At 43.0% G+C, this 21,653-nt stretch overlaps 2 protein-coding genes across 3 annotated transcripts in view; one reads left to right on the top strand and one right to left on the bottom strand.

Annotated features, from left to right (window-relative positions):
• The window catches only part of slc15a2 (solute carrier family 15 member 2), a 42,421-nt gene extending 38,538 nt beyond the window's left edge, over nt 1-3,883 (top strand). Inside the window, exons 19-22 of the mRNA XM_074657961.1 lie at nt 617-716; nt 825-968; nt 2,099-2,203; nt 2,453-3,883. Of these exons, the coding sequence (XP_074514062.1) occupies nt 617-716; nt 825-968; nt 2,099-2,203; nt 2,453-2,680 (577 nt within the window). The 3' untranslated portion in view covers nt 2,681-3,883. The remainder of the gene's footprint in view (nt 1-616; nt 717-824; nt 969-2,098; nt 2,204-2,452) is intronic.
• Nucleotides 3,884-3,946: 63 nt separating this feature from the next.
• Nucleotides 3,947-21,210, bottom strand: hspbap1 (hspb associated protein 1). Of its 2 annotated transcripts, none has more exons than XM_074657962.1 (8): nt 20,970-21,210; nt 19,257-19,480; nt 14,174-14,358; nt 11,864-12,000; nt 11,069-11,240; nt 8,919-9,002; nt 7,371-7,472; nt 3,947-5,434 (listed from the first exon to the last, which is right to left on the bottom strand). In XM_074657962.1, exons 1-8 carry the CDS (start codon nt 21,014-21,016, stop codon nt 4,970-4,972), a joined length of 1,416 nt encoding a protein of 471 aa, XP_074514063.1. In that variant the 5' UTR covers nt 21,017-21,210; the 3' UTR covers nt 3,947-4,969. The 2 variants fall into 2 exon arrangements, with proteins under 2 accessions (XP_074514063.1, XP_074514064.1); XM_074657963.1 differs by having other exon boundaries at nt 19,257-19,457; nt 20,970-21,129.
• Between the last annotated feature and the right edge of the window lie 443 nt (nt 21,211-21,653).

The following is a 21,653-nucleotide window of genomic DNA, read 5'->3' as shown; positions in this document are numbered from 1 at the left end:
ATCACTACCTGCTCAGGTACTCTGTTCACTACCTGCTCAGGTACTCTGTTCACTACCTGCTCAGGTACTCTGATCTCTACCTGCTCAGGTAATCTGATCACTACCTGCTCAGGTAATCTGATCACTACCTGCTCAGGTACTCTGTTCACTACCTGTTCAGGTACTCTGATCTCTACCTGCTCAGGTAATCTGATCACTACCTGCTCAGGTACTCTGATCACTACCTGCTCAGGTAATCTGATCACTACCTGTTCAGGTACTCTGTATACTACCTGCTCAGGTACTCTGATCACTACCTGTTCAGGTACTCTGTATACTACCTGCTCAGGTACTCTGATCACTACCTGTTCAGGTACTCTGTATACTACCTGCTCAGGTACTCTGATCACTACCTGTTCAGGTACTCTGTATACTACCTGCTCAGGTAATCTGATCACTACCTGTTCAGGTACTCTGTATACTACCTGCTCAGGTACTCTGATCACTACCTGTTCAGGTACTCTGTATACTACCTGCTCAGGTACTCTGATCACTACCTGATGTAACGCTTTAATTCAGTCTAGACTAGTTAAATGATCTTGTGTCTAACTCATCTCGTCCTCCTGTCTCCGGGTAGATACCCGGCCGTCAGCTGCAGCTCTCCGTCTAAGAGGTGCTCTAGTCTGGATCTGGGTCTGCTGGACTTTGGAGCGTCCTACACCGTCGTCCTCACAGAGGTCAGGATGATGCTCACTGCTATCCACCTGTATATATACAGATCTGAGCAGTTATACAACCTGACCCTCTCCCTCTCCCTCTCTCTCTCTCTCTCTGTGTGTCGTCAGAGATCAGGTCAAATCGTGGCTAACAAGATGGAGGATGTGAAGGCCAACAACGTGCACATCGCCTGGCAGATCCCTCAGTACGTCCTCATCACCATGGGAGAGGTCATGTTCTCCATCACAGGCCTGGAGTTCTCCTACTCACAGGTTGGTCCTGACACACATTAACTATCAGTAATAACCCTGTTATTCTCTCTGTTCTTAATGCTCCACTCAGAGTCCTTTAAAGATCACAACCAAAACAGTACAACTCCGGTAACTTCAGGCTTCACAAGACGGTGTAACAGAATCAGAAGAAATGTGTCTTTGGTGTTTTGGTGCTTCGACAAGAAATATAAATACAGAGCAAAAAAAAAATACAATAGTTAGTTGGAGACTTTATTGTCCATATTGTGGAAAGAATGTCTCCTGAATGTCTCCTGATTTCCCCGGGAGACTCCCGTTCTGCTGTAGTTCTCCCGGTTTATTATTATTTTTTTTAACTTCTTTTTATTTTATTTTCAGCACAATCACATGTTTTAAGACACAACAGGGACATAAGTTTCCTCAGGAGACAGTCCGTCCGTGAGCTTGGTTCCATTAAGGAGGAATGAGTCATATTTTTCATCCATAGGCCCAGAGATGATTCATATATAAATGTACAAGGAGGAATAATAACACGTTTATTTATACTTCTATTAGGAGAGAAGAGGAGATGAGTACAGAAAAGGAACTGAAAAAGAATAAATAAATAAATAAATAAAAATGAGAGATAAAGATAGAAATAAAAGAATAAAAAAATAGAATAGGAATAATAATAAACAAAAATAAATAGACAAATAAATAGGGGGAAAAAAATAAAGATTTCTCTGATTTATGACACATTTCCACACTTTTTTTCCTTGTCGTTATGTCAGCCTGTTTCTGGAACTGAACGGTGTGTATAATCTCTACTGTTTCCACCCGGACGACAACAGAGCTACACCGACTGTCGTTTCCCGGCGGTTGAGAGCAGTCTATGCTGACGACACAGCTCAGCTTGAGCTCATGTTTAAGCTGCGCTCGCCGCAGCGTGCAGCGCCAAAAGTTTGGCTTTGCTCTGCAGCGAAAAGTCGTTAGAAATATAACATGACTTAACAAACCTTCCTTTCTCTCCATAACTTAGAGCTGTCTGATGTCCACTTTCTATCACATTTAGGAAGCTTTAAACATCTTAGTATTAGTATTCGTATGAGCCCGGGGACAGCTCGTTGTCTCTCCGTCTTCACTCCCTGTACTTCCTCTCTCCGTCCCTGCAGGCTCCAGCCAACATGAAGTCCGTCCTCCAGGCCGGCTGGCTGCTCACCGTGGCGTTCGGGAACGTCATCGTTCTGATCGTGGCGGAGGGGGCGGGACTGGATCAGGTACGACCACGCCGTGGGGCATTATGGGAAACATTAAACATCTCTGAGGACTAACAACAAAACCAGTCAAACACTTACTCTGTGGAATAAAACTGAAATATATCTTATCTCATAAATACATCATTTGTGTAATAGATGGCGGAGGTCTGCGCTCTCCGAGTGCTATTCTAGTTATTACTGCGTTCTCAAGAGTGCATCACACCTCAGCGGTGATGATCCCAGACTAACCAGTATCTGTTGTTGTCCCAGTGGAAAGAGTTCCTGCTGTTCGCCAGCATGCTGTTTGGCGTCTTCTTCATCTTCTCCATCATGGCGTACTTCTACACCTACGTTGACGCCGATCAGCTGGACAAGATCTACCTGGAGGATTCAGTGAAGGAGGAAAACCACGACAACGACGACGACGACGATTACGACTTAAAAAAAACAACTACCGACGTCCACCTGAGCAAGACGGGGAAGAGCACCAGACTGTAACCGTGACGACCGCCTTCGTCGCCAATTTGGATCAAAAGAACTGATGAGTTGATGAGATGAAGGTACCCTGCTTTATGTTTTCATTCAACATGTGATCAATGGACCTGATCAGTCCAGTACCTGTTTAATATATGATGTGAAACTTCTCTTAACACTCCGTCACTGATGAATGTTGAACCGGAGAGCAGGATGTTTGTTCTGAATGAGACTGAATACATGAAATAGTGTTTAAACTGTGTGATTTCCCACACCGGGATCAATAGTGTTGTATTACTAATTAATGTCAAATATTCTGTATATATCTGTTGAGTATTTCTCCGTGTCAAAATGTTTTCTATGAAGCTTAATAATAATCATTCAGTCTTTGACATGTTTACATTGTGTGTCTGGTAATGATACTAAGAGGACCGTAGCGAGGTGACTGCTGGTTTTGCATGTTAGAGGTATCTAGGTGTGTCCTTCACATATCTCCAGAACCGCTCGTCAGATCTACGTAACACTTGGCGGGTGTATTGCCGGGGACCCCAGGGGGTGTTTTGTTGAATTTGGTGCAATTTGGACACTCGACATGTTCAGGGCGACCATGTCGCTACAGCGGGCAGACCGCGGCCCATTGACAGTTTACTTTAGCTGCTGGATATAGCCTGATAACGTACACGGCTCCATATACGTTAGCTGGCTATATCTAGGATCCACGTACATGTCCATGGCACAAAATAATTATTAGACGTGTATAAAATAAATGTTTGTATAACGAGAGATGAATGCAGACGAACTAGCCTTAAAATAATATATTAATATTATTTTCCACTGAATCTTTTAATACAAAATATTCATTTATTTTCACAATTTTAACACTTTAGTTTGTTTACATAATGTGACTGTTGTCAAAACAAAAATAAACACAAAAATGTTTTTATTTTCTCTTTAATTTGGTAGAAAATAGTAAAAAGTATAATTTTGAATTCAGTCTGGAGTCCTGGCTTCAACAAACAGTCACCAATATTGTAAATGACTGTATATGTGACCTTTAGTTTAACATGCAAAACCAACAGTTGGGTCCTTTAACGTCATGAATACTTGATGGATGTTTTTTTTAAAGCTCTGGGAGATTCTGCTGTTAAACTTCTGCAAATAGACGTCTGATGCTAAAACCTGTTCTTGTGCTGTTTGAGATTTTACAGATTAAAATGTGCATCGTTATCAGTTTCCTCAGTTTGAATCTGCTCATATCTGCTGATGTTCATGTCGGAGGAAAACAACACATCAAATATAACATTTATTATTCTGGTCCATGTGTGAGCTGCAGCATCCATCACCGCAGCGTTATAATAATCTTTATTTGTATTACCGTCAGCCGGCTGAGGTCGTTCACCGACGAGGAAACATTACAGAGAAAACAAATGGTCACATCTCAGCAGTATTATCTTGAGTTATGGGGATTATTAGCATACCAAATTGATTTAAGTGGCCATTTCTCTTCCTCTGGAGGAACCAAACAGGATTAGTATGTTACAGGACGACAAGACGAGGAAACGTTAGAGCGGCTCGATTACGTCACTCGTCACATTACGACTCCTCGCATCCGGGGTTCATCTCAGAGAGAGGATACTTTTCATCGCCCTCTCCCGGTTTCCTCCCGGGGCAACAATACTCCCGTGTTTCTCCACTTTATGGACATGTTTCACACCTTCTTGTTGGGATGCACCGATACCACTTTATTTCAGACCGAGTACAAGTACTTACATCTGGGTACTCTCTGATACCGAGTACCGATACGAGTACTTCTCTGTGTCTAAAGACCCTCGTTAACAGCCAGCTGGAGGGTGTGAGCAACACACGGCAGGCTGGGGAGTCACGCATACGAGGCGGTGCGCCGCCACCGGCTCTAGGTCGGCTTGGAAAGGCTCGGGGTGAAGGTGCTTCCCGGGGCCGCGGACAAAGCGGTGGACCGTCCTTAGTGTGCCCTGACCGCGTTGTGCCCCCAGGGCGGGGCTCGGCCCACGTAAAAGGCGCCAGGGGTCTGCGGCGATGTCTGCAACCCACCCGACCCGTCGGGGAGGTGGAGCGTGAGCGCGTGCGATAGGACCCGAAAGATGGTTACGAGAGGTTAACGTCACGGTGCTGTTTGTATCAGAGCCGTTTTGCGGGTACGAGTACATGAGCACAGTATCGGACCGGATACCTGATACTGGTATCGGTATTGGTGCATCCCTACATCTCTTTATCAATGAGTAGTAGAAAAGCTTGGGGTCGATCTGGGCGTATTAAATGTTGTGAGTATTGAAGCTACGATGGCGTCGCGGTGCTGTGACTTCCTGCGTGTCTTTCCAGTAGAAGCTCCGTGACGCGGGCGATGACGTCAGGATGCACCAGGCAGGCCAGCAGATCATTAGTGGTGAGCGTTGGTTCCTCATAATCCTCTGAAGAGTCACATGATGATCTACGCTGAGTTAAACCATCAGCAGATGCACGCTTGGCTCTCGGCGCCGCGTCTGATTTGACCTCCATATCTTTTGTAGTTTCCGGCGAGTCCTCGTCTTCTCGTTGCTGACAGCGTACCGGACTGAGATGAGGTCCAAAGGGGACCCTGAAGGAGTCCCTGTCTTTCCTGACGTGTCCTCTGGAGTCCCGTTTGAGCGGACGGCGGGCGTCTCTCGGGTCCTCCCGGGTCAGGTTGCTGTGTCTCTGAGCACAAGCTCTCACTGCCAGGTTCACACAGAGCATGTTGTCGTTGTGGGACGCTACGCCGTCCTGCAGAGACACAGACCAGCTGTTAGAGACAGTTCCCCCCAAACACCAGCTGCCTGCTAACAGACATGAAACACAGTGGAGGGAGGAAGAGTAAAGAAGCTGCCGACTCTACAACAGGATGAAGATGATGTTTACGCTGCAAGGATTAGTTTGATTTACACTCAGCCTTTCAGAAGAATGTCAACACCTCTAATAGAACAGGAAATAATAAGAATGTTTGATTTCCAGCCTGTATGTAGTCAGAGATGTCCTGAAGTCAAATATATCAGTTATTGTCAGGAAGTATTGATTATCCAGCAACCCAGAAATCAAAGAATAAAGACATTTCCCTCACAGATTAGTGGGATTTTCTTTATAATTTATAATGTTTTATACTTCTGGTGAATATAATCCATCAGTCTGATTTCCATAGATGTATTTTGTATCTACAGTTCCCTTTGTTAACATCTTATTTTGAAAAGCAGACGTAGTCCCACGTGTCTACTTCCTGTAACTTCTCCAAGGTGGTCTCTAGCTCTCCCGTCAGCTCCGTTCTCTTTATCCATCCATGGTCAGCTCCATCGGGGCCGTTTCAATGCAGAGAACAGTAATGTCAGTATCTGGGTGCTCTATAGTCGTAGCGTCGGCCCATTTGACCACGGAGATGAGAGCGACGGCCGGCTCCACCGCCACGATACCACCATACCATAACGTTTCCTGCTATCTATTTCGCACCTTTTTTTGGATATTTTGGAGACATATTTCAGACTTTTTCAGGCCTTTTTTTCAGCCTTTGTTTGGACTTATTTGCAGACATTTTGCTGCCTTTTTTTTCAGAAATGTTTCCGACATTTTTGTGACTTTATTCAGACATATTTCTGCCTTTTTATGGAAATGTTTTGGGCCATATTTCGGACATACTTTGGCATTTCTTTCGGCCTTTTTCCCGAAATTTTTTGGACACATTATATAATCCAATCAATCTGATTTCCATAGATGTATGTTGTATATACAGTTCCCTTAGTAACGTTTCCTTATAACTTTTTTTGCCTTTTTCTGACATACATATATTTCGGACATAGTTTGGCTTTTTTTTTTTAGCGGCTTTTTTTTTAGCATTTCTTCAGAAATATTTCAGCCTTTTTTTTAAAAACAATTCAGAGATATTTCAGCCTTTGTTCTGACTTATTTTCGGACATATTTCAGACATTTTTCAGACTTTTATTCCGACATATATCGGCCTTTTTTCGGACGTATTTCGGACTTTTGTTTGAACATATTTCTGCCTTTTTCAGGCCTTTTTTCTGACCTACTTCGCCTTTTTTCAGCCTTTGTTTGGACTTATTTGCAGATATTTTTCTGCCTTTTTCAACTTTTTTGTACATTTTCAGGCATTTTTCAGATTTTTTTTCCGTACACATATTTCAGCATTTTTCAAGACTTTTTTTTCAGAAATGTTTCAGACATTTTTGTGACTTTTATTCAGACATATTTCTGCCTTTTTATGGAAAATTTTTGGGCCATATTTCGGGCCTTTTTTCCCGACATTTTTTGGACACATTTGGCCTTTGTTCTGACTTATTTTCAGACATATTTTGGCCTTTTTTAGAAGTTAGCATGCAGCTTTAGCTCTGCTCTGTGTAGCTCTGCTTTTCCTGTCAATGTGTGAAACCCAAAGTGTTTCCATCCTTTACTGGATGTGTAGTGTTTACCACGCTGGATTTAACATGGGAGGGTGCAGCTCGTATCCACGACGACCCTCCAACGTTTTAGACTCTCTGAGGTTTGTTTTGGTTGACGGATACGGAACGGATATGACGTCACGTACTCAGACTACCACAATAAAAGCGGTAACTTCCTTCCACCTCCACATAGACTCAGATGAAGCAGATATATCGATTCTGGCGTTAAAACATCTATTATAAAATCATTTTTGATCAGAGTATTAATTCTTTACCTCGGTAGGATTGAGCCAGTCGTCGGTGTCGTCGTCTCTCTTAAGGGCGCAGACGACGGCCTTGGTCACAGCTTCACCGACTCTGGCCACGTCGTCCTCCTCCTGAACAGGAACAGGAAGTGAGAGTGAGTCCTTCCTGTCCAGATAATCACCCTGAGCAGTACAGACACGGTGTGTTTGTGTGTCTGTGACCCTGAAGGGAACGCTGGAGAGGAACCGGCTCTCTGAATAAACTTCTGTCTGGCGGTGGGGGGGGGGCTTTTTATGCGGCACACACTCCTGGTTGTGCGCACACACACACACACACACACACACACACACACACACACACACACACACACACACACACACACACACACTCATCACGATGACGGGAAATGTTTTTACTGTCGGACCAGATCATTACTCAGAGCGGAGACGGGACGACGTTAACTATTTCAGGTCCTGAGCCGAGTTACAGGAGTCCTGACAGGAGTCCTGACAGGAGTCCTGACAGGAGTCCTGACAGGAGTCCTGACAGGAGTCCTGAGAGGTGAGTCAGAAGATAAAGAATATTCTGCTGATCTGTTTTACAATCTGATCTAACCTGTCTTCTCTCCTGTGTTCATGACTTAAAGATCTGGTGACATCTAGTGGTGAGGTTGCAGATTGCAACCATCTGAAACTTCTCCCGTGTGCCGAGCGTGTCGGAGAACTACGGAAGCCTTCAGGTGACGTAAAAACATTAAAGTCTCTCTGTAGAACCAGAGTTTGGTTTGTCTGTTCTGGGCTTCTGTAGAAACACGGTGGACGGCTCCGTGAAGATATAAACGGCTCATTCTAAGCTAACGAAAACAACAGTTCTTATTATCAGCTGATTATACATTAATGAAAACATACTTATGAATATTATATTCCATTTCTGCCCATAGATCTTTTAAGATGGGTGGAAAAACAGGTTAACCAGGATACTTTTTCGAAGATGAATAAATGCTTTTATTCCTATTTAGAACATGCTGTGGAGGTGCACTTCAGCCTCTTGTGGCCAAAGTGAGTATTACAACAACAAACACTTTTTGTAAAACAAATAGAAAAAGAATAAATTAAAGTTACATTTTGTTTTGTTGTCGATTAATTTTTTGCTGATTGACTAATTGATTAATTGACAAACTCGTTTCAGAACTTCTGTTACATCCCTGTAAAGATTTGTTAAAGTCGCTGATAATTAATAGTATTAATATAATTTAACTTCCACAATTTCTATTTTTGCTATGTTTGAAAAAAAAAAGAAATAATCCTGACCAAAAAAAAAATTTAATGTAATTTTTATTTATTTATTATTATTATTATTATTATTTGTAGTTATTTTTATTTACTTATTTATTTATTTATGTCATTATTGTTTCTATTGTAGTTGTCTGCTTTGTAGAAAAAATATCTTGGAAAAACCTGACCTAAGGTCATAAACTCAGGAGTGAAAACTACTTTGACCACCAGTATTTATTCTTTTTTTTCCGTCCTGACTAGTTGAGGACGAGGGAGACGTAGAGACTTGATCTGGTTTCTCACCGCCTCCATCCAGGAGTTGACGCTGACGGTGATGTGATCCAGAGACTCCACGTAGTGCCACCAGAGTCTGGGGACGAACAGAACCTGAACACAGAGGAGAGAACCAGTCAGTAGAAGCTCTGATTCATCACCCACTGATAAATGTTGTGGGACTGATCGTCCACTAGATGGCAGCAGACACCTTCTACTTTTTCTTAGATCTTTTTTTTCGGACATTTTTTTGGACTTTTTTTTCAGACATTTTTCTTAGATCTTTTTTTTCAGACTTTTTTTCAAACTTTTTTTGTCCGACATTTTTCCAGATCTTTTTTTCGGACATTTTTTTAGATCTTATTTTTCAGATATTTTTTTATATCTTTTTTTTCTGACCTTTTTGTCCGACATCTTTCAGATATTTTTTTCGGACATTTTTTTAGATCTTATTTTTCGGACATTTTTTAGATCTTTTTTTTCAGACTTTTTTTGTCCGACATTTTTTCAGACTTTTTTTTCTGACATTTTTCAGATCTTTTTTTTCTGACATTTTTTTAGATCTTTTTTTTCTGACATTTTTTTACATCTTTTTTTTCCCGACATTTTTCAGATCTTTTTTTTCGGAATTTTTTTGTCCGACATTTTTTCAGACTTTTTTTTCTGACATTTTTCAGATCTTTTTTTTCTGACATTTTTTTAGATCTTTTTTTTCTGACATTTTTTTACATCTTTTTTTGTCCGACATTTTTCAGATCTTTTTTTTCGGAATTTTTTTGTCCGACATTTTTCAGATCTTTTTTTCAGACTTTTTTTGTCCGAAATTTTTCAGATCTTTTTTTCTGACATTTTTCCGATCTTTTTTTTCAGACTTTTTTTGTCCGACATTTTTTCGATCTTTTTTTCAGACTTTTTTTTCTGACATTTTTCAGATCTTTTTTTTCTGACATTTTTTTTACATCTTTTTTTTCAGACATTTTTCAGATCTTTTTTTACGGATTTTTTTTCCAGACATTTTTCAGATCTTTTTTTCAGACTTTTTTTGTCCGAAATTTTTCAGATCTTTTTTTCGGACAATTTTTCAGACTTTTTTTCAGATCTTTTTTTTCGGACATTTTTTTCAGACTTTTTTCAAACTTGTTTTACAGACTTTTTTTGTCCGACATTTTTCAGATCTTTTTTTCAGATCTTTTTTTCGGACATTTTTTCAGACTTTTTTTTCGGACATTTTTTAGATCTTTTTTTCGGACATTTTTTCAGACATTTTTTAGATCTTTTTTTTCGGACATTTTTTTAGATCTTTTTTTTCAGACCTCATAAGAAGCTTTAAATGTAAAAAATTAATTCGGTGTATAGCCGTGATAATTATCCATCAGGTAGAATCAGTGTGAATGACTTGCTGAAGCATCAGCGGTGACCCTGACCTGCTTCACCTGCTTCACCAGCCGTCAGAGCTCCCTGTCAGCGCCGATAGGAGCGTATTTATCGCTCTACAGGAGCTCAGACGGCAGCAGATCGTCAGAAGAGACACAACCACTATTACTTTGTCAACGTTTTTGACTCTTGAGGAACGAAACAATGCAGCTGGAATCTGAAACCAGGAAAAAGTGGGACAAACAAATCAGAGAGTTTTAGAGCTGAAGAAAACTTCAGGACGACTTCGGTTCTGAAAAATCAGGGCGCCGTGACGGCCGTCGTTGATTACACAACACTCTGAACTCTCCTCCTCAGTCAGCTGATCTACTGAACTTGACCCGGTTTCTGTAAACGCAGCTGAACCTTCGATATAGAACGCTCCAGTCTGCTGAAGGTGACGCACTTTAAACAGGTTTTAATTGGGACACGAGTCACGACCGTCGCCTCGCTTCATGCTCTTTATGGAGGACACCGCCACAAATAAATCTCCCTGTGAGTCTACTTTTACCAATAAAAGTTATGTTTTATGGTTATGGCTGCCGGTGTCACCAGCAGTTCATCACATAAATGTAGAAGTACGGCGTCGCATCACATCAGACTCCAGCTAATCACTCAGGATGGCGTTCTAATGTCGGGAAAAACACGACTGATTTTATAAAAAGGAGGCGTTTGATGAGTTTTAGTTCAGTGTTTGATAGAACAATGTTTCTCCTGACGGGCCGGTGATGAACTCTGTGATGTCTTATATATATAACATCTCTGACCTGTCCCGGCTGCAGGGTGACCACGTGTACTCTGGCTCCAGGAAAAGCAGGAAACCTGCTCAGGTCCGGGCGGAGGACGTCCACCTGGCTGAAGACGCTGGACTCCTCGTAGGGGATCCTGGTCGGGTAGAGGTTAGCGGTGTCCTCCGGAGGGAACAGGTGCCAGCGCTTCCTACGCCAACAGGTGACATCACAAGTTGTTGTTAGATATTCATTCAGCTGTTTGGTCGGGACGTTACGGATCCATCTCATCGTGGTTCCGTCTGACTAAAACAGGTCTAGGCTACTTTATGCAAATCCAACGTCCAACGCGACGCGCCGCCTCTGGAAACTCCCTAGAAACTGTTGTTGATCTAAATCTTAGATCCTAGATCTTATTTCTCACATTAAATGTTTTCAGAAGCACATTTCAGTGAACTCTTTTCATGATATAAGAGAAGAAAGTTTCCAAACGAGCTGCCATGTTCCGGTTTGAGAGCTGAGAGCAGCAGCACACGAGGGAAACAGTTCATCCAATCAGGTGTCTAGAGGCAGCCCGTCAAGCGTCCGATGCTGGGAAGCGAGGCGATAAAAACGCCCATGTGGACACGTAGCATCACTGCTAAATAACCGCAACTTCATCATCATCATCATCATCAAGGTCAAGGTCAACGCCTAACCTTAGCCATTCAAGGTCAACGGGCTCCCTTCTAGCCGCTACCGAGCAGCACGGCTGGCGTTTTCCACGTGTTTTTAGACGCTACATATCAACGACGCCTAAAGCAGCAAACCCAACGCTCTGATGATGCGTCTTACCGTCCTTGTACCTGCAGCACCAGGTTACAGCCGTACGAGTCCAGGTGACATGGCGTGTTGGCGCCCTCCGTGCCGACCCACAGCGTGCTCTCTCTCCCGTCACGTCCCTCAAAACCAAACTGGGACCATTTGACATCCTGTAACACAATCAGACGACAGATATCAACCCCAACATAATATGAACATATAAATCTGACTGTTAAATGACATGTCTATGTCGTTGTTATGGTCGTGATGAGCTCGCTCACGCCCCCCGACAGGTCCTATTATCAGTGACCTCGCCGTAGAGACACTATCTGTCATCTCTCAAAGAAAACCGGTCCCGTCAATCACGTCCCGTTAGACGGCACGGCGGCGACGGCGTCCTGGATAATGAAGTCATTACCATGTATGCATGCGGCAGTAAATGACAGACCGGTCACCATTCATCCTGTTAGACGCCGCGTCTCAGAGGCGTGAATGTCAGCTGGTAATAATTGCCGGTGGACGTTCAGTAAAAATGAGATAAAAATATGAAATGAATGAGAGAAAGGAGGACGCCACTATTTATGTCTTTACCTCCCGGAGGACGAGAATAGCAGCTAATATAAAGTCGTTCTGGGCAACAGCTCAACATTTTAATTGAAAATGTCAAAACAAGAAGAAAAGATATAAGAATATAAATGAGCATCCAGAAGAAAAGAGACTATAAAGGAACATTTTGTCTCTTTTAATTTGTATTTTTTTTATTTATTTAATGTTTAATTTATTGATAAGACGAAGCTCTTCCAACCAGATTAGAAGGTAACAGAATGGGAATAATATTTTTAAATTAAACTTTAAGAAACTCCTAAATGTGTTTATCATCTTAAAGAAAATGAGGTATTTATAATATTTCTTGACTGTGTCTGCTTAGACAGGATGTGAGGTCATTCCTTTAGGTCATGTATAAATCTTAAATCTACTAAAACTAAACAATAATTTAATAATAATAACACATTTTATTTATAGAGCGATTTCATGGAACTCAAAGACACAAAACTGATCATAAAAAACATCAATATAATATATAAAACACACTAAACATGCTGACATATGACACATATTTTTATATAATAAAAACACACATTCACCTGTGTATCAGGATTGTTTTACGATTTCTAAATAGATGTTTTTTAATGCCAGAATCGATCTATCTGCTTCATCTGAGTCTCTGTGGAGGTAGAAGGAAGTTACCGCTTTTATTGTGGTAGTCTGAGTAACGTGACGTCATATCCGTTCCGTATCCGTCAACCAAAACAAACCTCAGAGAGTCTAAAACGTTGGAGGGTCAGCGTGGATACGACCTGCACCCTCCCATGTTAAATCCAGCGTGGTAAACACTACACATCCAGTAAAGGATGGAAACACTTTGGGTTTCACACATTGACAGGAAAAGCAGAGCTAGACAGAGCAGAGCTAAAGCTGCATGCTAACTTCTGAAAAAGGCCAAAATATGTCTGAAAATAAGTCAGAACAAAGGCCAAATGTGTCCAAAAAATGTCGGGAAAAAATGCCGAAAAAAATGCCAAAAAATGTCCGAAATATGGCCCAAAAAATTTCCATAAAAAGGCAGAAATATGTCTGAATAAAAGTCACAAAAATGTCTGAAACATTTCTGAAAAAAAAGTCTCGAAAAATGCTGAAATATGTGTACGAAAAAAAATTCTGAAAAATGCCTGAAAATGTACAAAAAAGTTGAAAAAGGCAGAAAAATGTCTGCAAATAAGTCCAAACAAAGGCTGAAAAAAGGCGAAGTAGGTCAGAAAAAAGGCCTGAAAAAGGCAGAAATATGTTCAAACAAAAGTCCGAAATACGTCCGAAAAAAGGCCGATATATGTCGGAATAAAAGTCTGAAAAATGTCTGAAATATGTCCGAAAATAAGTCAGAACAAAGGCTGAAATATCTCTGAATTGTTTTTATAAAAAAGGCTGAAATATTTCTGAAGAAATGCTAAAAAAAAAGCCGCTAAAAAAAAAAGCCAAACTATGTCCGAAATATATGTATGTCAGAAAAAGGCAAAAAAAGTTATAAGGAAATGTTACTAAGGGAACTGTATATACAACATACATCTATGGAAATCAGATTGATTGGATTATATTCACCAGAAGTATAAAATATTACATGTCCCTTATAGATTAAAAAGTTACTTGCTAGATTTGTAGAAAAGATATTTTGTTAAAAGCAAAACTCTGAACATATAATCAAATCAAGCACACGTTTGTCGCTGAATCTTATATTATAACAAACTTATCAAGGAGTCAAAGGTCAAAATAAGCCTCAGAGATTACCTGAAACATGGACGGCTGATCTTGAAACAACACAGCGATGTACTTGTAGTCGGCGTAGGCCCAGTACTCTGAGGTTGGGTAATCACAGAAAGGCCCTACGTCGGTCCCGGTCTGGTCCCGGGTCCAGCTCAGGAACTGGTCCAGTCTGGCCTCCACGTAGGAGCATTGGGTCTCAAACAGAGGAGCTAGAAACGAGAGTAATCAATAATATCACAGCAACGATGCATCATCACAGAGACATGACGTTTTATTATTTAATAAATCACGGTTGTAGCGTGTTTGTGTTTGTTTTAGTGAACAAAGTGTGTCGCCGGCTGAGTGATGGCGTTTATAATCCCTGATGAGTGATGGCCTCCCGTCAGCTGTTGATTTAGAAATCTAATTAGCTGCTTTTATCAGAGGACACGCTCTCCGTTATTATTCATCACAGGAGGAGGAGGAGGAGGAAGGAGGAGGAGGAGGAGGAGAAGGAGAAGGAGGAGAAGGAGGAGGAAGAGGAGGAGGAGGAGGAGGCGGCGTTACTTAGAGCTGCTTCAGAGACGCTCAGAAACGTCATTAAACAGCCTCCAGGTCTTCATGTTCAGGTCCTCTAACTACAGTCAGTTATTATTATTATCACTATTATTATATGTATTATCATCATATTATTATTATTATTATTAATACTAATAATCATATTATTACATGTATTATTATTATTATGATTATTATCATTATTCTTCCTCTTATTATAATAATAATAATATTTATTATTATCACCATGATTATTTTTTATTATCATTATTATTTTATCATAATAATAATTAATATTATAATAATTATTATTATTAATATCATTATTATCACTATTATTATCATCATTATTCTTCCTCTTATTATTATAATAATTATTTTTATTATCATAATACTAATAATATAAATATTATCATTAATAATACTAATAATTAGTATTACCATTACAACTATTATTATTATAATTATACTAATAATTATTATATATAATTATTATTACTATTATTATTATCACAATTATAACTATTATTATTTATAATAATAATATAATTTTATATATATTTTAATTATTATTACTATCATTACTATCACTATTATCATTATTATCACTATTATCACTACTATTATAATTGTTATTATTATTATTGTTGTTGTTGTTGTTGTTGTCCATCCATCCATCCATCTTCAACCGCTTATCCGGGATCGGGTCGCGGGGGCAACAGCTCCAGCAGGGGACCCCAAACTTCCCTTTCCCGGGCCACATTAACCAGCTCTGACTGGGGGATCCCGAGGCGTTCCCAGGCCAGAGTAGAGATATGATCTCTCCATCTAGTCCTGGGTCTTCCCCGTGGCCTCCTCCCAGCTGGTCGTGCCTGGAACACCTCCCAAGGGAGGCGCCCAGGAGGCATCCGTGCTAGATGCCCGAACCACCTCAACTGGCTCCTTTCGGCGCAAAGGAGCAAGGACTCTACTCCGAGTCCCTCACGGATGACTGAGCTTCTTACCCTATCTCTAAGGGAGACGCCAGCCACCCTCCTGAGGAAACCCATTTCGGCCGCTTGCACCCGCGACCTCGTTCTTTCGGTCATGACCCAACCCTCATGACCATAGGTGAGAGTAGGAACGAAGATTGAACGGTAGATCGAGAGCTTTGCCTTCCGGCTCAGCTCTCTTTTCGTCACAACGGTGCGGTAAAGCGAATGCAATACCGCCCCTGCTGCTCCGATTCTCCGACCAATCTCACGTTCCATCGTCCCCTCACTCGCGAACAAGACCCCGAGATACTTAAACTCCTTCACTTGGGGTAAGGACTCATTCCCTACCCGGAGTAGGCAAACCACCGGTTTCCTGCTGAGAACCATGGCCTCAGATTTAGAGGTGCTGATTCTCATCCCGACTGCGTCACACTCGGCTGCGAACCGATCCAGTGAGTGCTGGAGGTCGCAGACCGATGATGCCAACAGGACCACATCATCTGCAAAAAGCAGCGATGAGATCCTCAGCACACCGATCTGCAAACCCTCCTCCACCCGACTACGCCTCGATATCCTGTCCATGAATATCACGAACAGGATTGGTGACAAAGCGCAGCCCTGGCGGAGGCCAACCCCCACCGGAAACGAGTCCGACTTACTGCCGAGGATCCGAACACAGCTCTCGCTTTGGGCGTACAGGGATTGGATGGCCCTGAGAAGTGCCCCCCTCACCACATACTCCCGCAGCACCCCCCACAGTATCTCCCGGGGGACCCGGTCATATGCCTTCTCCAAGTCCACAAAGCACATGTAGACTGGATGGGCATACTCCCAGGCCCCCTCCAGGATCCTTGCGAGAGTGAAGAGCTGGTCCGTTGTTCCACGGCCAGGACGGAATCCGCATTGTTCCTCTTCGATCCGAGGTTCGACTATCGGCCGAACCCTCCTTTCCAGCACCTTGGAGTAGACTTTACCAGGGAGGCTGAGCAGTGTGATACCCCTGTAATTGGCACACACTCTCTGGTCCCCCTTTTTGAAAAGGGGAACCACCACCCCGGTCTGCCACTCCTTAGGCACTGTCACCGACTTCCACGCGGTGTTGAAGAGACGTGTCATCCAAGACAGCCCCTCCCCACCCAGAGCCTTCAGCATTTCTGGGCGGATCTCATCAACCCCCGGGGCTTTGCCACTGTGGAGTTGTTTGACTACCTCAGTGACTTCCACCAGGGTAATTGATGATGGTCCCCCATCAGCTTCCAGCTCTGCCTCTACCATAGAGGGCGTATTGGTCGGATTCAGAAGTTCCTCAAAGTGCTCCTTCCACCGCCCGATTACCTCAGTTGAGGTCAACAGTGTCCCATCCTTACTGTACACAGCTTGGATGGTTCCCCGTTTCCCCCTCCTAAGGTGCCGGATGGTTTTCCAGAAGCACTTTGGTGCCGACCGAAAGTCCTTCTCCATGGCTACTCCGAACTCCTCCCACACCCGCTGCTTTGCCTCCGTCACGGCAGTGGCTGCTGCTCTTCGGGCCCGTCGGTACCCTGCAACTGCCTCCGGAGACCTCCGAGATAACATATCCCGGAAGGCCTCCTTCTTCAGTCGGACGGCTTCCCTGACCACCGGTGTCCACCACGGTGTTCGAGGGTTGCCGCCCCTTGAGGCACCTAAGACCTTAAAACCACAGCTCACCGCCGCAGCTTCAGCAATGGAAGCTTTGAACATCGTCCACTCGGGTTCAATGCCCCCAACCTCCACAGGGATGCCAGAAAAGCTCCGCCGGAGGTGTGAGTTGAAGATCTCTCGGACAGGGGCCTCCTCCAGACGTTCCCAGTTCACCCTCACTACGCGTTTGGGCTTACCAGGTCTGTCCAGAGTCTTCCCCCACCCTCTGACCCAACTCACCACCAGATGGTGATCAGTTGACAGCTCCGCCCCTCTCTTCACCCGAGTGTCCAAAACATGCGGCCTCAGATCAGATGATACGATTACAAAATCGATCATCGACCTTCGGCCTAGGGTACTCTGGTACCACGTACACTTATGAGCATCCTTATGTTCGAACATGGTGTTCGTTATGGACAATCCATGACTAGCACAGAAGTCCAACAACAAACGACCACTCGGGTTTAGATCAGGGAGGCCGTTCCTCCCAATCACGCCACTCCAGGTGTCTCCATCGTTGCCCACGTGCGCGTTGAAGTCTCCCAGGAGAACTATGGAGTCCCCTACTGGAGCCCCATACAGGACTCCATTCAGGGTCTCCAAGAAGGCCGAATACTCCGAACTGCTGTTTGGTGCATACGCACAAACAACAGTCAGAGTTTTCCCCCCCATAACCTGAAGGCGTAGGGAGGCGACCCTCTCGTCCACCGGGGTAAACTCCAACGTAGCGGCACTCAGCCGGGGATTTGTGAGTATCCCCACACCCGCCCGGCGCCTCACACCATGGGCAACTCCAGAGAAGAATAGGGTCCAACCCCTATCCAAGAGTACGGTTCCAGAACCGAGGCTGTGCGTAGAGGTAAGCCCTACCAGATCCAACTGATAGCGCTCCACCTCCCGCACAAGCTCCGGCTCCTTCCCCCACAGAGAGGTGACGTTCCACGTCCCCAGAGCCAGCCTCTGCCGCCCGGGTCCGGTCCGTCGAGGTCCCTGGCCTTCACTGCCACCCGTGTGGCAGCGCACCCGACCCAAGCGGTTTTTCCCGCAGGTGGTGAGCCCACAGGATGGAGAGGAGGGGGGTGCCACGTTCCTTTTTCGGGGTATCCCCGGCCGGGCTCTGTGGCAAGCCCGGCCACCAGACGCTCGTTGACGGGCCCTCCGTCTGGGCCTGGCTCCAGACGTGGGCCCCGGGCTTCCTCCGGGCCGGGTAACTCCTCCTCTGCCTTGTGTCGTCATTGGGTTTTTTGTGTTGTTGTTGTTATTATTATTATTATTATTATTATTATTATTATTATGTGCTCACTGATCGTTGGGTGAAAGTAGAGAGCTGCTATATGAGACTCATCTGTGCATTAGTGTGATCAGAAACACAAAAAGTTTATCAATTAACCAAAGTGAAACTGATGGATGATCAGCTCTAAAGGAGTTTTGAATAGAAATGAAAGTGGCCTTCATCAGTAGCAGAGTGCTTTCTCTGGCAGAGACCGTCCAGGATTAATGTCTCAGAGAGGACAGTTTGGACAAAGAACTCCAGCGACTCCTCCATCATGTTTGTTTGAGGGAACATTTCACTCACTAATCCGTCAGAAAGTTCACTTTTCTAAGTGTATTTACAGTTTATTAAACTATTCTAGGACACTGAAAAACAGCCACAGATGAAAAACAATATGTAAATGCAGGGATGGAAATGACATCCTAGGAGTCTAAACTCAACTAAATCTTTGATTTTCTTATTTTAATATTGTTCTAGTTTCATAGTTTTCTACTGTATTCTATTCTTATATTATGTCTATATCTATCTATCATACTCTCAGTCATGTTAAAACAACTAGAGCCCACTAGGAGTGCTTTGTGGGTGACCTGAAGTGGATCTTTTTGGGTCAGTTTTCATTCTGCATGTTTATCTCAGATCTGGATCAATATTCTGTTCTTACTGTTGGTCTCCTCTTTCCTCCCCAGTCTGAACCGGATCAGTTTGTCTCCGAGGCGGTCAGAGAGATGCTCAGCAGTCCAGCGGAGAACCGGCCAGCCTCCCGTCATGTTCCTGAAGACTGCTGGCTGCTGCAGGTGATGCAGGATCCTCCGGGTCTCCTCTGAGCTGAACGGGTTCGTGGAGTCGGAGGCAGCCATGACCTCTAGTAGCAACACAGAGGACGTACTGTAGGTTCAGGTTAGCTGGTGTTAAAGTTGACATTCACACACATTATACCAGAGTCTACCGGCTGAGATGTGTCTGAGATGCAGCAGTAGCTCAGTCTGTGGGGACTTGACTTAGGAACCGGTTCAAGTCCCCGCACGGACAAAGTACGGAGGTGCCAATACGCCTCCACTGCACAGGAGACTAAATGTTACTGTGTGCTGTGCTGTGTATAACACAATGTGTGACAATAAATAAAAATTGATTTACGTCAAACTATTTTATTTTCTAATCTTTAATGTTTTTATGTTTTTATAACTGTTTTAATTATGTCTTGATGTTCTTTTGCACTTTGTCACAATGTTCTTGAATGTTTGTGTAAAGCACTTTGAATTTTTTATTTTTTTATTTTATTAAACAAATTCAAATTTACAAACAACATGGCTCATAGATCATTGCATTAGAGTAAAGGGACATGCAAGGTACATACAGAGCAAGAACAAATAAAATATGTAAAATTATACATGAAATTAATAAATTAAATTAAGGGCTATAGGGCTTTACCTGTAATTCATATTCTTCTATTATGCTAAGAAGTTTCAATGCATTTTTGTTTTTCATGACTTTAAGGGCTTTTATGTCAGAAAGAAACTCAGAATGAAACCCATTAAATTTACAGGTTTCACTTTCATATACTTGGATTTGTGCAAATAAGATGTTCCAAGAATGAGAATGTTATTCACCAGAAAGTCATCTTTGTTATTGTCCATGATAATACCATAAACACCATAAACACCATAAACAACATAAACAACATAAACAACATAAACACCATAAACAATGTCCTTTAGAGAGAAGTTTCCCAGATGAGAAACTTTTGGGAAGAGCCAGTCATGTATATGAAGCCATAAAGCTCCAGAATACATTACAATGAAACAATAACTGATCAGTAGTTTCAGTATCACAAAACACAGTTATTGGTTTTCAGCACTTTGAGCTGTGCTCTACAAATAAAGCTGCCTTTCCTACTACAGAGAGGGCATGTCCCGCCCTACTCGGCCTCTGATTGGCTAATACTCACTGCCTTCGTTGACTGGATTGGTCAGGTTTAGGAATGAGGCGTGTGATTGGTTAGAATTGTTGAAGAACATCCTGGTAAGCCAATCAGAGGCAGAGTAGGGCGGGTCATAGCTTCACTAGCTAGGTTTAACTTTATGTGACAGAATGAGACACTTTAAGCTAAAAGTTACACCGTTTAGAGAACACAACTGAGCTAATCAGATAATACACCCAACTATCAAACCATCAGCACAGAAGACTGTGTTTGTTTCAGCTCTGTTGATGAAGTCTCCACTGTCACACTAGCAGCTAATGCTAGGCTAATGCTAGGCTAATGCTAGGCTAATGCTAGGCTAATGCTAAGCTAATGCTAGGATAATATCCCAGGAAAGCTAATGTTAGCTATCTAGCTTCGTGGAAAGAGAGATATCTATCTGAACAAACAGCTCACCTTTCACTACACGTGCTGTCGAGGTTCAGGCGGAAGTAAACAAACATCACATGATCAGTGTTACATCTGCAGCAGCCAGCACGTCACTGTGAAACTACTCCATTACGGCTCTGCGGCCGCAGCAGCAGCTCCAGTCAAGCTGACGCGCTGGACGAGCCAAGATGGCGGCCCGCGAAAGACAGTTTCCTCTACTCTAAACTGTTTCCGTTCACTGTAGTGATGGGAATTACGGCTCTTTTTAGTGAACCGGTTCATTTGGCTCCCAAACGACTTCATTTTATCACTTCTGCCTTTTTATAATTCAGCTAAATTTAGCGCTGTTTGGATTTTTGATTAGTATGTTTGCGCATATATCACTTAAAGGGACTGTTTGTAAGAATCATAAATGTCTTGATAACAGCTTCACCTGTGGCTGTTAAGTCAACTAAAGTCAGCGTCCTGTTGCTGGCGCTTGTGCTCGCTCTACATAGACATGAAGGAGCATCGCTCAACACAGTGAGGAGACACACGTCAGCTAAAAGCACAATATCACTCTATATTTCAGCTGCTTGGCAGTAATGTTAGCTGACCAGACCAAGGTCTCTCCATGAATCAATGCTGATCCTAGTGTTGGCTTTTCCTGCCTCAGCCTCCCGACCGCGGCCGGAGGGAACAGGGGCAACAGGTCGGAGACGATAACGTTTC

The sequence above is a fragment of the Sebastes fasciatus genome, chromosome 14, assembly GCF_043250625.1.
Source record: "Sebastes fasciatus isolate fSebFas1 chromosome 14, fSebFas1.pri, whole genome shotgun sequence".
Classification (NCBI taxonomy): Eukaryota; Metazoa; Chordata; class Actinopteri; order Perciformes; family Sebastidae; genus Sebastes; species Sebastes fasciatus.
Note: the sequence above shows the minus strand (reverse complement) of the source record. Positions and strands in the feature narration are given on the sequence as shown.

What these genes read in the sequence shown, in the direction of transcription:
- hspbap1 (XM_074657962.1), bottom strand. Translation starts at nt 21,016, where the DNA reads ATGTTTGTTTACTTCCGCCTGAACCTCGACAGCACGTGTAGTGAAAG. An exon ending in GACAGCACGTGTAGTGAAAG is followed by an intron (nt 19,481 to 20,969) that starts GTGAGCTGTTTG and finishes CTGAACCTACAG; the next exon opens with TACGTCCTCTGTGTTGCTAC. An exon ending in ATCAGCCGTCCATGTTTCAG is followed by an intron (nt 12,001 to 14,173) that starts GTAATCTCTGAG and finishes ATTGTGTTACAG; the next exon opens with GATGTCAAATGGTCCCAGTT.